The 18,003-nt window shown below is 35.0% G+C and overlaps 2 protein-coding genes across 4 annotated transcripts; one reads left to right on the top strand and one right to left on the bottom strand.

The window, feature by feature from the left end:
* Positions 1-358: 358 nt before the first annotated feature.
* On the top strand, positions 359-13,431 carry LOC140984664 (autophagy-related protein 2-like). 3 transcript variants are annotated; one of them, XM_073452209.1, is made up of 15 exons: positions 359-946; positions 1,324-2,375; positions 2,853-3,001; positions 3,683-3,858; positions 3,995-7,225; positions 7,313-7,425; positions 8,289-8,496; positions 8,716-8,829; positions 11,325-11,432; positions 11,516-11,648; positions 11,865-12,067; positions 12,300-12,496; positions 12,621-12,696; positions 12,776-12,895; positions 13,198-13,431. In XM_073452209.1, the coding sequence occupies exons 1-13, from the start codon at positions 743-745 to the stop codon at positions 12,694-12,696; spliced, it is 5,964 nt and encodes a 1,987-aa protein (XP_073308310.1). In that variant the 5' UTR covers positions 359-742; the 3' UTR covers positions 12,776-12,895; positions 13,198-13,431. The 3 variants fall into 3 exon arrangements, with proteins under 3 accessions (XP_073308310.1, XP_073308309.1, XP_073308311.1); XM_073452208.1 differs by having other exon boundaries at positions 12,621-12,895; XM_073452210.1 differs by lacking the exons at positions 8,289-8,496; positions 11,516-11,648; positions 11,865-12,067; ... (2 more) ...; positions 12,776-12,895; positions 13,198-13,431 and having other exon boundaries at positions 11,325-11,386.
* Positions 13,432-13,783: 352 nt separating this feature from the next.
* LOC140983740 (uncharacterized) lies at positions 13,784-14,619 on the bottom strand. Its single transcript, XM_073450856.1, has 2 exons — positions 14,104-14,619; positions 13,784-14,009 (listed from the first exon to the last, which is right to left on the bottom strand). Exons 1-2 carry the CDS (start codon positions 14,567-14,569, stop codon positions 13,999-14,001), a joined length of 477 nt encoding a protein of 158 aa, XP_073306957.1. The 5' UTR covers positions 14,570-14,619; the 3' UTR covers positions 13,784-13,998.
* Between the last annotated feature and the right edge of the window lie 3,384 nt (positions 14,620-18,003).

Genomic DNA, 18,003 nt, shown 5'->3' with positions numbered 1-18,003 from the left:
TATATATTATACGTATGTATATATTATCAACATGACATCAAATACACTTAGACATGTTTGATAAGAAGGAATGAGTTAAGAATGAAACGTGCATTCATATCTCATTCCCTATACTAATGCTTGATAAGACTTCACTCGGATGATAATGACTATTATCATATTAATGGAAACAATTGTTCCATTCATTTTGAATGAAAATGATCATTCTCATTTTCAATTATTACTTAATTTATAAAAACTTTACCCAAGTTTAACTAATTTAAATCTATACATTCATCTTAACGACGACAAGAACAATAATAATTATAATATTTTATTTATCATTTCATTCTATTTTTTATTTCATTCCTATCAATCATGTCCTTGATCAAATGAAGCTCTAATGTAGGAAAAACATCCGAGATGCTTCCCAGTACATTCATCAGAAGTTTACGAACCAACATCGGTAGAGATTAAAGAAAATGAATTTCCAATGAAATTACCGTTTCCAAACACGGGTTCCCCGGAAACACAAGTCATCTCGATTTAATCTCAACTTTTATCCCCGAAAACCCGGCAAAGTTTGAATCTTCTTTTATCTATCGGTGTTGATTTCTTTCTATCTTCTGAATATTGCTTTCATGGAGGCTGAAGACTCCATAAGCAGAGTTCTTGTTCAGCTGTTCATATACTTCGCTGAAACCCTAATTTTTCACGAAATAACAGAAGGGTTTGAAGCGAGTTGCAGGTAGATATAAGGAAGATGTTCACGTGGAGTATTGCCAAATCCGCTGAGGCGATGTTCTCTCGCTGGGCGGTGAAGCGTCTTTGTAAATTCTTATTAAAGAAGAAATTGGGGCAGTTTATATTGGGAGATATTGATCTTAACCAGCTTGATGTTCAGCTCAGAGCAGGAACTATTCAGCTCACCGATCTTGCGCTAAATGTCGATTATATAAACCATAAGGTAGGGGAAATATATTTTGTTCGTTCAATACCTTTTTTTTTATTGTTTTGAATACTTTGTTGGAGTGTTGTACTGTTTTTCAATTATTGCACTGAATTTGGTTTGGTGTCTCTAGTTTTAAGAGAATATATAGTTTATGGAATCATGTATGATTAAGTTTGAAGCTGGTTTGTTGCCGGGAATCTAGTTTAGTCGATTGTAATCATTAGTTTTAAATGATCCCCCAAAAGTTTAAGTACATTCGGTCTGTTTCAGTGCCACGCCACGAATTTGGATTCACAGGGTGCATTTTCTGGCTTTTGTTTGGACGAGTTAAAGTCGGGGATGCATGAAGAATTTGAATTATTGTACTGCTATTGACTGTTGCTATTTTTCAGTTCGGGACAGCAGCAGTTTTTGTGAAAGAGGGGTCCATTGGATCGCTGAAGGTGACTATGCCTTGGAAGGATGGTGGTTGTCGAATCGAGGTGGACGAGCTAGAGGTCGTTCTTGCTCCACGAAGAGTGAAGGTTTCTGAAGATAAACACGAAAGCTGCAGCGACCCAAAAAAGGACCATACTAGTTTCAGCCATGTTTCTAGCAATCTAGAAAATGAAGTTGTGAACAGTGAGCTGACAAATGTTGCTGTAGATGTTCATGAAGGAGTTAAGACTATTGCCAAAATGGTGAAGTGGTTGCTAACCAGTTTTCATGTGAAAATTAAGAAACTAATTGTAGCATTTGATCCACTTCTGGAAGAAGAAAATAAAAAAGGATTAGATCAAACATTGGTACTTCGAATCGGTGAAGTAGAGTGTGGAACACATATCTCTGAAGATTATTCTTCTAGCAGTTCCACCAAAGTTCATAATTTTCTTGGCTTTGGTCGGTTAACAAACTTCATGAAATTTCAGGGAGCAGTTCTTGAATTGCTTCATATGGACGGTCTTGATCACCAGTCACCGCCTGAAGTTCGCACTGAAACAACTCATGTTGACTGGTTTTCAGGACACAGTTCATCTGGTTCCATGACTACGATAGTTTCTGGAGAAAAAGGAGGTTTTTCCGGGAGTCTGAAATTAAGTATTCCATTGAAAAATGGTTCCTTAGATATCTGTAAAGTGGACACAGATCTTAACATTGAGCCTCTTGAATTAAGACTTCAACCTAGCACCATCAGATGCTTCATCTTTCTGTGGGGTCTATTCAAAGATATTGGTGAACAATGCGAAGACCATAATCATCATGGACTGCCGAACAGTTCGTTGGCTCCAAGCTGTTGCATACCTCCTGACAAGGGGACATTAAGTAATGAAGGCTTTGCTGGTAACTTCTGTGTGATGGAGAAAGAACCAACAAATGCTCTGCTATCGGAGTCCCATCTTATATCTGATTGGGTGAGTAAAATCCAGATAGATCGAAATAACGAAGAACCAGACTTTGGAGCAAGGTAGGTATCTGTGTTTGAATTTAAAGTTTTCTATAATCTTTTCTCAACCTAGTGGTTTTAGAACAAAACAATCTACGAGTCTGGAACAGACAAAAGAGACCAATTGTCAATTGAGAAAGTGGGAGAGGTACAATGCCCTTATCAAACCTAAGATAGATTTTTTGTTCCAGACTCTTAGATAGTTGGAAAATCAGAATGGCCAGAGGACCAATCACCAAATTTTCAACCTTCTTATCTGACCACTTTCATATGTTCTTTGATTAGAAAATGCAATCAGCATAGGTGACTTGTATAATGTGTGAGTAATTGAAAAGTCTTGTGACATTTTGTTTATCTGTACTATTAAAATCATCTCGTTGTAGTTTTTCATTGAGACTATAAATGTCCGCTTTTTGGTCACCAGATCATATGTTAACTTTTCGGCAATAGTTTAGTCCATTTAAACACTTTCCTTATATATATTTCATTTCTTGGCAGCGTGGACCAGTTTTTTGAGTGTTTTGATGGGCTAAGAAATTCACAATCAGCTATAGGGAACAGTGGCATGTGGAATTGGACTTGTTCTGTGTTTAGCGCAATAACTACTGCATCCAACCTTGCGTCTGGATCGTTACACGTCGCCTGTGGTATGCACTTTACGTCTCATACCTTCGCGTCTATTCATTTTTTAAATTCATATGATTATATATGATTTCAGAATTAGTCTTTTTTCACCTTTTTTTTTTACTTTCTCGTTCACTCCTCTTGTGGCTAAGTGGGTGAGCGAAGAAGTCGGGTAGTGAAATGTGGTGTGCCATGTGGTGAACAAAAGAATAATGTTAATTTATATATTTGGTGGGTTTGGGACTTCTGAATTTATTTCAGTGAATGATTGATGTTAACTTTGCCAAGCATTCCCTCATCAACTGATAACTCATGATAGAGATGATAGCACCATTGGCTTCACTGCTTTGGTGCTCTGGTCTTTAATATCGTTAATATAAGTGGAGTGAGTACATTTTCTATTGGCGATTATAAAAAAACAGTGGCACTTGGATCATCTTATTGTTGCAAATGCTTTATTTAGCATGTGATTCATTGTTTTATGCACACTCCATATGAAGCTATGGAGTGATTATGCTGTGGAGTGCACCTTGTTTGTAGTTTGTTTTGTTGTGATGGTGTGCCTTCCAATTTGTTTTCATAATTGAAGTGCATACCCTAGTTTCTTTACATTTTCTTCCTATGCAAATGCCTGTTAAATTTTCCTTTGTTGGTTTTGTATTTATCATAGAAACTGATATAGCTTTCTCTTCTCCTGGGTGCAGAGCAACAGCATGTTGAAACAAATTTTAATGCGAGCATTTCAAAAATATCCCTTCTTTTTTCTTTTACTGATGAAGACCAGAAAGAGCCCGCAAAAATCAAGAATGATGAGGGCGATGCTGCTTTTCATAATCGTTGTGTGTGTGCCCAATTGATGGACCTCTTGGTTGTCTTCCAGGTATTTGGATCAGGATATTTTATTACTCATTTTTTTTATACAACATTCTCTTGCTGTATTTTAGTAATAATATGTGATGAACTTGATTTTCTCAATATTTTACCGCTTTAACATAAATATATTGCAAGGTTTACAGGTACGCCCTCGAGAAATGAAATTTGAATCGACTGTGCACCATATCCAACTAATCGATCACTTGTATTCCGAGAATGAATCAGAAAGTCTCCAGGCTCATGGTTGTAATGGAAATTCCAAAAGTGAAATTTCCTTTATCCAACAAATGCAAGATGGTGTACAAAGTGCTCTCCGAACTTTTAAAAAGTCGAGTAAAGATCAAGGATTAGATCATTGCAGTGGTTGTCTTGTTGATATTTCATTGAGTATCCGGGACAAAAATAGTTGTAGTCATATATCGAATATAAATGATTTTCATGGCAAAGACGCCAGTGTAAAGTTGCTTCAGACCTCTGGCATCAGTCAGTGCCATGTCACAGTGAACTCAGGTTCTTCTGGTGGCTTGTTAATGGGACCAACATCTTTTTCCTTGAAGCTGGCACCTTTTGTTTTCTGGGTGAACTTTGATTTAATCAGTATGGTGTTGGATTTTATGAATGAAATGACAAGTTGTATCAAACAAACTGCCATGGAGAGTGGTTTTGTGTTCAAATCAGAAAGTAAAAGATACGGGCCCTCACCTCTGGGTGATCAAGGAAAGATTTCACTTCAACAGGGATCCGGTATGACTAAGAAAAGCCTGGAGGGTAATATATTCTTTCCAAATGCTAGAATAATACTCTGTTTCCCGCTCAGAGGGCATAAGAATTATAGCAGCTACTTGTGTGATGAACAGTTTATTGCTTTTGACATTGTTTCATCCAAAATTGGAGGGAAGGAGAAACAGTCTGCTAAGACAAAGCCTTTGGAAAGTTCAAGCAAGAGAGATGTTATGGCTGCGTCATGCTCCTTGCATTTGTATTTGGGTAATTTATATCTATTTTACATCTCCTCAAGTTTAGTGGATAAGAGTGTTGGAAGTGGAACCTACAGGCAGGAGCCCAGATTTTCTGTTGAGAAGATCGCTTCTGTTACAAAGGGAACTGGTCATCTGCCTCTCATTTGTATGTTTTGGCAGGAGGGTGCTGTGACTGGTCCTTGGATTGCAAAGAAAGCCAAGCTTTTGGCTTGTCCACCGGAGAATGCAAGGAGTAAAGATAATCCTGGTGGAAAAGGTTTTGAGTTCGCCTCAGTAACCACTGTTAAGGATATTACTGATTTTGATACTCATTGTCGACAAGAGATTAGGTCGAGCTCTCCGTATTTTTTGCATGCACAATTACCTCCTATAACCATTGATCTAGGAAAAGATCAGTATGAGAACATATGTGGGCTCCTAAATCAAGTGATAGAGCATTTTCCGTGCATTGTTCCTGATCCAGTCCGTAAAGAAGAAGAGGATTCTACATCTCAAACATCAGTTTTAGTGGAATGCGGCTCTATTACACTTTCTGTTAACATAGAACAAGCATGTGATGTCAAGTACTCTGCACTTAAGGAACTTCCTGGTTCTTGGCATAGTTTGACACTCCAAGTGTACAATTTTGAATTACTTTCTGTGTCAAATATCGGAGGAATAAGGAGTGGCAATTTCCTCTGGGTGTCCCATGGTCAGGGCAGTCTGTGGGGTTCAATCACCAAGGGTCTACAAAGAGAGTTTCTTTTGATATCATGTGATGACTCTACAATGGGGCGAGGTAATGGAGAAGGTTCAAATGTTTTGTCATCTAAGTATTCAGGTTCAGAAATTATAAACTTGTGGGATCCAGAGGGTAGTCATAATTTTACTTCAATTACTGTCAGAAGTGCCACTTTCATTGCTATCGGGGGGCGCCTAGATTGGTTCAATACAATATTTTCTTTCTTTAGTCTACCATCTTCTGAACCTGATCAAGCAGGTGATAAGAGTCTGGATGAAATTCGTGGATCTTCTTTTGTTCTTAATTTGGTGGATGTTGGTTTAAACTATGAACCATACTTTAAAAAACTGATGGCTGCTGAAAGTTCAGATGTCATATCTTCTGAAATGAACGCCAGTGAAGCTATGGGTGAACTGTACGTTTCTTGTCTGTTGGCAGCATCTTCCTTGAAACTTTTTAACACAAGTGTAGATGATTGCACAGTAGGGGAGCACAAAATTAGACTTCAAGATCTAGGTTTGCTTCTATGCACAGTTTCTGAATCTAAGTTAGTTAGTGGTACCTACAGTGCAGAACATCTTAGGAAGACTGGTTATGTCAAAGTTGCCCATGAGGCACATGTTGAAGCACTTCTAAGGACAAACTGTGAGAATGGCCATGCATGGGAATTAGAATGTGAGGAGTCACACATCGTGTTGAACACGTGCCATGATACAACATTGGGGTTGGTTAGATTGGCTGCCCAACTTCAAAAAGTTTTTGCGCCTGATATGCTAGAACATGTTGTGCACTTGGAGAATAGGTGGATAAATGCTCAACAGGTACATGAGAACGTGGATGAGAGGACCTTAGGTAACGAGTCTCCTCCATCGGTTTCTCACACTCGGACTTCAAGTCTAGATAATAGACCCAAGACAGGCAACTTGATGGATGAAATATGTGAAGATGTCTTTCAGCTGGATGTAAACTCAGATGGCCAAGCTAAATTTTTTGAACCACATCTTCGGTCGTTGTCAACTGATATTTCTTTTGGCGAACAATGTTTAGGAGATCTAGAACATCTCTCTGCGGATCTGCCTCATACTAGGAATTTTTCGGCTCTTGAAGTCCGAGCTAGCATGGCTACATCATTAGATGAAAAGATCCCTGAGTTAATCGAAGAATATTTCTTGTCTGACCTACGCCCCCTCTCGGAATTATCTTTGAAGAGCCAGTCATCTGACATGTTTTATTGCAAGTCTGGTACTGTTGGAGTGGCTCAAACTGGAAAGTGTGGCTGGTACGAGGATTCATCACTTAGAATTTTAGAGAATCATGCTTCAAAAGTGAATGTGCAGTCTAATGTTCGGCAACTTGTTGAGATTGAGGCGTCTTCAAGTGATTCAAATAATGGTGATGTGGGTAAAGCAGAGAGTTGCATAATTTTGAAGAACATGAATGTTGTTTGGAGAATGAATGGTGGTTCTGACTGGTACAACTTTCAGAATATTTCTCGGCCTTCTGCAATACTGACTTCTGGAAGGGATGCAACCATATGCTTTGAACTTGCACTGTCTGGGATAGGATTTGATTACAAATTTTACCCTGATGGTGAAATATCTGTCTCCAGGCTATCTCTTACTGTTCATGATATCTGCCTGAATGACAAAAGTGATCATGCACCTTGGAAGCTGGTATTACTCAATTTACTGATATTTATTGTACTGATCAAATATTTTGTTAGCGCTAGTATCTGATTTGTAACTAATCTGATTGTTAAGGTGCTTGGTTATTATCAATCTAAAAAGCATCCAAGAAAATTCTCTTCGAAAGCAGTGAAGCTAAATTTAGAAGCTGTTAAACCAGAACCTTCAATTCCTCTAGAAGAGAACAGGTATGCATTGTCCCCCACCCCCTTGTTTTTCTCTTTAATTAAATTTCTTGGCTTTGATGAGTACTCTGCTGTTGCTTTAATTGGTTAAATCAATGAATGTAAAAGATAGAAGGAAGGTGAAAGGAGGGGCAAGATTGGGATGGGGGAGGATGAGGCATCCCCTCACCACATTCAATTTTAATTGTTACAAGACCCTTTCTGTTTATGTTCTTTGCCCGTGTTCAAATGATAAATACGTACCAAATAGTGGCCACTCCATATTTTTGTCACAAATTTGCATTGAAGCTCCTTAGAAATGTAAGTTGCATGTTGTGATCTGCAAGCGCATGTTCATGCTTATGGAATTAGATCATTTCAATTGGATGCATAAATTAGAATTCTCTATAAATTATCTGTGAAGTGGATGTGGAGGAAGAAGGTTATGAAAGAAATGCAACTAAAATAGAGATAGCAGACACGTTGTTTATAATAAGTTGAACCTTCTGAGTTCAAGCTAATTGTTTCAAGCAGTTTTTTTCTCTGATCTGAAGTATTTATGTTTGAGGGTTGATTATCTTGTGGAATCGATAGTTTGTGCTTCCTGTGCCACAGCTGGTCTCTTAAGTTTATCCTTTTGAAAATGATACGAGCATATTATTCTCGATGTTCTTTCCCTGTGTGTAATTTGTTTGATAATGTTGTCAATCATCAAACGGCATTCCTATAAATTTTGGATATTGATGAATGATGCATCTGTTTTTCTCTATATCATCCGTACAAGATTTCGTACCTAATAGCTGCGTTGAGTGACGGTGTCTTAATCATGTGTGTACGTTTGTTGTCCCATACGATGCTTTATTTTCTTATTATTATGTCCTTGCCAGGTTACGCATTGCTTTACTTCCCATGCGGCTGCATCTTCATCAGAGTCAACTTAATTTTCTCATCAACTTCTTTGGAAATAATAATTCATCAAGTGAACCCTCCCCCAATACTCCTTCCTTTTCTGATAAACCAGAAGAGCAACCAGAGAAGAGTGGCAATTTGCCGGGTTCAGTCATCAGTGTAGAGGCATTCCTTCCTTACTTTCAGGCTAGTTTGAGCATAATTTCTGAGTAGGCCTAGTTTGAATTCATATGTTAATAGCTAGGTATCTGGACACACAATTGAGTGTCTGTATTTATCAGGAAAAGGACGGTGTTAGCCCTCTCTATGTGATATATGCTCTGCTTATATCGATGTTGCATAGCTGATTGTTTCAATTCTAACTCTCTTGATGTCACTTGCTCATCATTCTTTGCTTTCTTACAGAAATTTGATATATGGCCTTTGCTGATTCGAGTTGATTATAGTCCTTGCCATGTCGACTTAACTGCTCTGAGTGGTGGCAAGTATGTTGAACTCATTAACCTTGTTCCTTGGAAGGTAATTTTTTATTTGTTGATTTCAAATATATTAATGATCCGCTGCTTAATTTTTGGGGTCCACCAAAATTGAAAGAATCCCATGAATTAGTGAATTGATAAACTGATTGATCAATGAGGCCGAAAACTATGATTATGAGGTATAGTTACACTGGAATCCACAGAGTTTCTGATATTCACGAAACTTGAGTATGTGGTGTTCTGCATGGCTACTACTACACTAATCTGACATGGATTTGGGTGTATCTAAACTTTAGAAGATTATGAGAGATAACACATGCGTGTAGATTATGGTTATATTCGTTCTGCCCTATATGTGTCATTCTCTTTTCCTATTTAGAGCTACATAAACAGGTTGTTAGAACTAAGTTAGTTCTTAAATATATCTTTTTCTGGAAAAATAATAAACGTAGCCAGATTATTTTATTCTGATGTATTACTGTTTATTGTTTTTACCCGGTGTTGTAAATGATGGTAAGTGGTAGCGGGGCGGTCAGTGATCGCCTACCGTCTTGGCCCCTAGGCTGTTGAATTTTTTTTACTATTTTTATACACTGCAATATGTGGCGAATGAATTGGCTATTATGTTTTGAATAGAAAGTATATAATGTATTAACAATTAGGTTTTGTGTAATTTTGTTGACTTTTGACCGTTTCACCCACCTGCGTCACCTTTGACCGCCTACAAAACCGCCCAAGGCAAAGGCGGTGTGGTCAACGGCCGCCTCCCGCCTAAACAGCCGCCTCAGCCGCTATTTAGAACATTATTTTTACCATATAAAATATTTTTTTATATTTCTCATCATACCGCATGTTATTTTTACGTACTTCATTTATTTCACGCTTTTCTGATTTTTTTAATTTTTAAATTATACTTTCTGAATCTATGTGATTTATATTTACAAATTAAATTTTATGTAAAATATTGTTAATTTGTAAACATAGCCAGATCAGTTCAGAACTAGATTAGTTGCTTATAATATATATGTTTCTGGAAAATTAATAAACATATGTCTAGCTTCTTCTGATATATTATTGTTTATTGTCTTACCATATATATTTTTTTTAATCTTTTTCATCATAACCAAAATCACTGTTTTTACCTGGTTCATTTTGTCCACACTTCTCAAATTTTTTTGTATTATTATTTTAATTTTTCTTTAAGTGGTTTATATTTACAAATTATCTTTTTACGTAAATCTAATTAATAAATTATAGTTTTTCGCGTGTTTTTTCTTAATATTTATGCTTGGATATTATTGATTTATTTATTTTTATTTCAATTTTTATATTTTATATTTAACATTTATTATAAAATTTTAATTAATTCGAATATTAACATTTTATTGATTATTTTTACTTAATTAAAAGTAATATTCGCAAAAAAGAAATTATCTAATACTTGTTCTCTTTGGCCATTTAACTAATCAAGACCTATTTTCGAGTATTTTTTCCAAACAAGCACCCGTTTCTTTGTTTTATTAAAAACATTTTCAACTCTCAAATAGATAGATGTCCACTTGTTATTCATTTTTTTTAAAGAATGTTTCTCAAATAAGTAGAAGAAAGAAACAAAATAAAACACGATGGCTCCCAGATAGAACCATGGGACTTATTGATAGTTGCCATTTGCTAATTCAGTATCATGATTTACCCCATGTCTAAATATCCATGTATAGCGGCACTGGGCTTCTGAGAAAAGAAACAAGCAGCATGCATTGAGTTATGAACTTCTAGATGTGTTGATCTGCACGTTCATTTTACCTGTTTGGTTTATTACTCTCCACATTTACAATTTTTCGTTGCTAAATCTTGTATCTGTCAATAAGTTTAGTGTTTTTGTTTGCAACTTTGGGTGCTTACATTTCAAACAAGGTTTTCTTTAACACAGGGCACTTTACATTTTTAGTTTACTCCCTTTACTGCATATATGCATAAATGTTGCAAATATGGCAATATTTCCTCCAGAACTTTCTGATTCATTTAACATCAGAGAGATCAAACATCATATTAATTCCTACTTTAAAGTTATTCTCAAAAAACGTGCTAGCTTTGTGGTAGATGTATGGAAATGGACATCTATTATCCTGCTCCGAGTTTTTGTTTGATAAGGTGCTGACGAGGCCCTTTGTCTCTCGTTTTCACAAGAAATTTGTGAAAATCATAATCAATCTTGGTATGGTTTTGCTAAAACTATGGTTAAATGACTGGCTTCTTGAGGGTAGTTCTGTGTAGTAATGCATATACTCTTGTAACTATTGCAAATTTAAATAATGCACGATGCATAGATTTGCCACTCTGATTGTTTGCATGAATTTGTTGTAACGTCATAATCTTCCTAGTGTTTTCTCTCCTTGAGCAGTGTCATTGATTATTGAGTGGACCTGGGTATGCGAGTTTTTCTTTGACTAATAAGCTAAACGAGCTGGATAGCCAAACTGTTTATCCCACTTTATTTTCCAATTAAATGTTTCATCTTCATGACTTCTGATGCAGGATGTCGAGTTGCAACTCAAACATGTGGAAGGAGCTGGCCTCTATGGCTGGAACAGTGTCTGTGAAACGATATTAGGAGAATGGTTGGAAGATATTTCTAAAAATCAGGTTGAACAAAATTTACTGTTTCACTTTCTATGAATTCTGATACGGTGAATCCACCGAGACTTGACGATTTACATTTTCCTTAGATTCATAAATTGTTGAAAGGCCTCCCTCCTATCAAGTCACTGGTTGCTGTTGGTTCTGGTGCTGCAAAGTTGGTTTCTTTGCCTGTGAAGAATTACAGAAAAGATCATAGGTTAATCAAAGGAATGCAGAGAGGTAAACGTGATGTGAGTTAAGGTGACAAGAGGCTAATTTGAGTTTTCTTTTGCTTACATGCGTCTGTCTTCTACACATTTTTCTCTTAAAATTTATTTGGCTTATTCATTACCTTTTTTCGAGACCACCAAAACTAGGGCTTGTTATTTCCTTTCGAATAGAAAACAACATATATATTTATATGTCATGCCTCTTACATGCTTGCTGATAATTTAGGTACTATTGCGTTTCTTAGAAGTATTTCGATTGAAGCCATTGGGCTAGGTGTACATCTGGCCGGGGGAGCTCACAACATCCTCCTCCAAGCAGAGTATATTCTCACAAGTATTCCACCGTCTGTACCCTGGCAAGTAGAAAGCAGAGTAGCTACAACTGTGAGATCAAATCAGCCCAAGGATGCCCAACAAGGAATTCATCAGGTTAATAATAAAAAATAAATTAATAAAAAAAAATTCTAGATTTAAATTTTAGTTTGTCAGCTTTCAAGAGAAAAAATCAACTACTGATGTAAGTAAATCTTTATTGTTCATTAATAGATGCACAAAACTTCTTACTTTCTCCCCGCAACTTAGTTTGAAAAAATACAAAATTATCGTGTATTACCTGATCCTCATGTATATTTGAGCAAGATCTGACGAATTTCGATGACAGGCTTGCCAGAGCATGACCGATGGCCTAGGAAAATCAGCTTCTGCCCTTGTTCAAACTCCATTGAAAAAACTCCAGCGTGGTGCTGGCGTGGGTTCTGCTTTGGCAACTGCTGTGCGGGCTAGTCCAGCAGCAGCTATTGCCCCTGCTTCTGCTGCTGCACACGCGGTCCATTGTGCTCTTCTAGGCTTTAGGAACAGGTCCAGAATCTCTCTTCGTTGGTTCCCTAATTTTTTACCGGACAATTCTGGACAATTTTGCTTCAACAATCTCATTACCATCCCATAAATCTAACCTTATAACGATTAATTATTGGTTGTGCAGCCTTGACCCGGAGCATAAAAGAGAATCACTCGAAAAGTACTTAGGCAGAGCCCCACCTCGGGAATCAATGCAATAGGTGTCCACAAAAGCACAATTCTAATGTTTCTTATTGACATGATTGAGAAGTTAGTTACTTTCCTTCCATTCATAAGCAGATGAATAAGAGGAGAATTCTGTTCATATCAACAACGATCTGTTCATCTAGTCAAGTATTTTTTGCAAAACATGGCATGCTGTTCATTCGGGATATACAGATCACCATTTAGTATACAAAGGTAATGACTTATTTCTAAACTAGCCCCATCTTCCCCCCATTTTCCTCTGTTCCGTGGCTATGCAATTAATAATGAAAAACAATAATTTTAGTAGTTTGTTACTTGACAGAAATACCTTCTAAGTTAGCTTCTCTAATTAGTAATTCTTCTAATGTAAAATTTAAGAAATTTTTCTTGTTAATTTGATATTACTCGGAAAATTACATGGTCGACACTAAGCAAAAACTTGTTCTTCCATTTCTCAACTTATGACTTCTGAGGGGGAATTTGTCAACTTACAGTACATTTATTCTTGTTTCCAGGTGTTGTACATATGTAAAGATATTGTACAGACAGAAGACTAAATTTATGGGATTTTTTTGCAGTCAGAAAGGCATCTTGTGGGTAGTGTGAATATGTTGTGATTGATTGATTGATGGTTTTAGCACAACAATTCAATCAGAACCTTGTAATTATTTGCTTCAATTGATTGGGGAATTATTTTACCTTCTTGTGACGATTTATGGTACCACCGTATTGCTATTTATTTACTGTGTGGCTAAATTCTTGTTTTGGAAGCCTTTCAAGTCATGGAATCGGAGTTTGAAATATAATATCAAGTATAATAATATGATTTGAAAATGGTCATATTTCAGTCATATTTTGATGCGATCATTTTAAAAAATGGTCTTCGACGATAAGTTGTACTTTCATTGAAATTATTTAGTGCCAGTTTGCAGTATAACACTGAATTTCAACCCAGAAAGATTCATAGCACGAGAAGTAAGCCCATAATTATTATTCATGAAAAAGGTTCATTTGCAAAAATCCATTATTTCTCCACTTAAATTATCCACCTCCCCTTGACTACACACGAAGAATCAACCCAAAAAAGATCCCTTCTAGGAATAGAAAGCCAACACTTATATTCATTAAAATACAACAAAATACATAGGCAAAACAAAAACCAAATTACAGGTACAAATTAATACATATAGAACTGCGGACATTTATACACTTTCTGCAGAAACCCCAGACCTGACATTTAATTCCTTTCGTGTTACCAAAACCAATCAAAATTTGAAAAATATTCCTAGCCATGATCAAGGAACATGCTGCATCAGTTAAAAAGCCCCTGTAACACGAAGAAACGAAATCAAATTCAACAAATTAATTTATATAGTTCTATAATCTTATTAAAAAGAAACTGTATATTATCTATCACTCACCTTTAAATACATTATTATCATGAGCCATTTCATGTGCCTTCAATTCATCGATTCTTTCTAATCCTCGATCCATATTCTTATCTATCTTCTTAGATACGACGTTCGATCTGTGTAGGCCGAACCTCTCCTTCCACCGGCTCATCCCTTTGGCTATTCTTGGTGACACATTTCCGTAGTCGTCACCACCAATAAGAAGCTCGTCTCTAAGGGTAGTAGAGCCACCTTTTACGCCGTTTTCCTTCGTGGGCACCAATTTTCCCTTGGAAAAAAGCTCATCAGCAGAGATCATGGAGTAATTTGGGACTGAGAACTCGAAATCTGAGGAAACAGGGGCTTCCCTATAGATGTTTTCGAGCTTAATCGGGGGCTGTTGATCCACAAAATCATTAGAAAATGAGATTCTTGGTGTGATGTTGTAGAGATTCTGTTGTTGTGGATCATTGTTGAACATGTTTAAACATGCCATGAAACAACACTAGCTAGCAAGAAGCTAACACACACTTAAAGGGGTTTGTATTCTTGGACTCCACATGCAATGTGATAAGCCTTCATATACAGGGAATGGTACTCTTTCATGTGCATGTATCATTTATATAATAATACATACACACACAAAATATGTGTTTTTGTGTGTGTGTATTATTGTTATATAATGCTAGTTATTTTAACCAAAAACTTAAAAATAGTTTCGAAAACAAACAAAAAGGTCCCTCATTTTCACTTATATACGGATTTTCTTCACACATTATGTGATACATGCATTGGATCAATTTTTAAATTATTTCTTTCAAGTTTACAATGTTTGAAAATGGAGCCATGCATGATAAAAATTAATATATCTAAGTACTTTCGGTTTTGTCTTTATAATACCATGTTCTCTTTAAATGTTTCTGTTATTCGTTATCATAATTATCCATCAAATGCCCCCAAAAAATTCAAAGTATAACTTGCGTTCATTGCTGGTTACTAGTATTTTTTTAGGACGAACGAACTCGCAGTCGTTATCTTTTGTATGCATTGTGTAAACTTTCATGATATTGCAGTAGCCTGCAAACCACACTAACAAGATAAATCACACTGAACAAATCTTGTGCGAAAAACTAATCCGATAAAGTGTTGCTATGAAAAATAGAACTGCTAATTATTGATCAAACACTAGCTTCTTCATTTACTTGGACACATAGTTGAAGGTTGGTTACTAGTATGTCAGATAATGTATGTGTGCACCGCAGAAATATTCAACATTTATATATTATTTGAGGGATGATCAATATAATATATAAAAAACTTAGTTTTTAGAAAGCATAAAAATATTTTTTTTTATTTAACAAATTTAATTTCGTTGCCCATACTCACCCGTGTGAGTTTGCTACGAATTAAAGTGACATTTATGAGAATGGTCAATCGTTGATTTTAAATTTGTTCAAAGATAACATGCATTGCACGGCCTCAATTATCGCGGTCTTTTGGATGATTATTATGTGACACATTTAGATTATTTCTCTCTTTATAATATGATCAAACGTTATCTTTTGGATCATTGATATATATGTCAATTTTTATAAAAATGTCAGAAAACCCGCAACTTTTATAAAAATGTAAGAAGACCTATATGATCTAATAATATTGAAATAGGAAATTAAAGAATACTCACTGTATAACATAGACTAAAACAAAATACAAACAGATTTTGAAAAATAAAAAGTTATGGAGGTGCTTTCCATGAGGATTCTCATATCATAAATCTAACTTTTCAAAGATATCACGAGCTCATAAATTTTGATGAGAATCATTTTATTTTATATATTCGAAGTGAAATTTATTATATTTATTTAAAGTAAAAACAAGATATTCGAAAATAGTTACATTTTCGCTCGTCAATTTGATCCGATCTTATATCACTTATTTTATTTTTATTTTATATTATATCAATTATTTTATAAATTATATGCGAAGCCAACATGCATGACCTCAATTATAGAGGTCGTTTGGAATTTAAAGAATGAATAGTTAATAGTTATCTATTTATCTTCATCATATCTTCGCCATAGTTTAATAATATATTGGTGAAATTACAATTGCTTTTGTTTTTGGTTATGTGAATAGTCAAAGTTGATCTTAGGCCAATAGGTTGGTATTTGTTTCACTTTTAGTCATTTATTGCTAGAAAGTTGACATGGTATTGAATATAAAATATGTCGTTAGAAAATTATGAATACGATAACAGATTAGCATATCGACGAAAAATGACTAAATATAAGGAAAAAATACGCTAAATTATTGAACTGAGACCAAACTATGACGATTCACGTTGTCAAAAGCAAAAATATGTAACTTACTTGAATGAATTTGAAATTTTCTCTAATATAAGATATATACGATCAAATTTGATTTTTTAAAAATTTATATATATAATTTTTATTTTCACAAAAAATCAATTTATGTTTGACATTAACATTTCACAAGTACAGTTGGAAGGCATGTGAGTGCATTTAAAATGTCTTTATGGTTAAACTAGGTTCATTCACTACATGTTGACTAAGGCTTGTGAATGTTTATTATTCTTTTCCTCTTGATTATAAAATAATGGATGGTGTAACATGAAAAGTTCAATTAAAATGTAAGCAAAGCCATTTTAAAGATTTATTCTGGATTCTATAAATTTTATTTACAATATGTTGGGCTAAACGTGTATGAGTGAGAGTAGTATTGAGATAAGTGACCTCCTGAGAAGTTCTCATACGTCAAGCTGCTGACGTTACGGTGCTTGATTTTTGGTTGGCTAAGTGGGTAGTAAAAGAGTGACATCATATCTTAACGGGTAATACTGTATCTGCTGGGGACACGGTCGACGGTAGAAAAATAATAAGACCGATCTCTAAGATATATGAGACAACACCAGCAGATAGATAAGCATCTCCCCGGACTCATGAGCCTAACAACCCAACCTATTAGCACCTAAGTATGTGCACTCTGCGCTGTCACAAATATAAGGAAATAAAGTTGCGCATTGGCTAACAGCTGTAATTTTTTGCATAGTGATAAATGCTTGATCTTAACACAATCGATCGATGATATAATATTATATTGTAAAACATCTATATGAAATATGTACACTAACTAAAATATAATATATATAGATAAAATTTCAAAAGATATAGATGAAATTAAAGGAGCTCCCCTTGATAAATGATGCATTTTCACCCCTTGTGATATATAATGCATTGTTTAGAGGTCCAAGATCCATAATTTCTTGGAAAATAATGTACAATATTCAAAAGTCATTTGACTAGTAAAAAGTAGCAACCAATCCGCCACAAAATTAATTAATTTAATATCAAATGTCACTTAAAATATATTAGAGAAATATTTTAAAAAATAATTGGTACATCATATAGTCGGCCTCCCTCTTACCCATGAAATGGAAATAGATGAATCATAAAAATTATTGCACGTTTTTTAAGATCTAGATTTTGATGTTTTCTTTGTGCAAATAATATGGTTATGTTACCTAAATTTTCCTGAATTTTAATAAACTATATATCACGTCCTCAAGTAACTAAAATTTAATATTAATATTGATAATAAATAAACAGACACGTAGAGCAAAAGAGAAAATAATTAATTAACAAGTCAATAATAATTGCTCTACCCATATTTTTATACATTTTTAATTTGATGTGGTCATTCCCGTTAATTAGTCTATTTGTTTTTTTTAATAAAATTCATTATTATTATTATTATTATTATTATTATTATTATTATTATTATTATTATAAAATTCATTATTTTAGACACATACTCGTTTGTCATTTTGCAAAGATTCAATATACAATATATAAATACGTAGATAGACATATACATACCACAACTCATCGTGCGTAGATTTGTTGCCTTTAG

Source organism: Primulina huaijiensis, chromosome 9, assembly GCF_012295235.1.
Source record: "Primulina huaijiensis isolate GDHJ02 chromosome 9, ASM1229523v2, whole genome shotgun sequence".
NCBI classification, from domain to species: Eukaryota; Viridiplantae; Streptophyta; class Magnoliopsida; order Lamiales; family Gesneriaceae; genus Primulina; species Primulina huaijiensis.
This window is presented reverse-complemented; position numbering and strand designations above follow the sequence as displayed.

Excerpts from the sequence above, each read along its gene's own strand:
- LOC140984664 (XM_073452209.1), top strand. The coding sequence starts at position 743 with ATGTTCACGTGGAGTATTGCCAAATCCGCTGAGGCGATGTTCTCTCGC. Across the intron at positions 947-1,323 it reads TCGATTATATAAACCATAAG|TTCGGGACAGCAGCAGTTTT; the intron begins GTAGGGGAAATA and ends GCTATTTTTCAG. Across the intron at positions 2,376-2,852 it reads GAACCAGACTTTGGAGCAAG|CGTGGACCAGTTTTTTGAGT; the intron begins GTAGGTATCTGT and ends ATTTCTTGGCAG.
- LOC140983740 (XM_073450856.1), bottom strand. The coding sequence starts at position 14,569 with ATGGCATGTTTAAACATGTTCAACAATGATCCACAACAACAGAATCTC.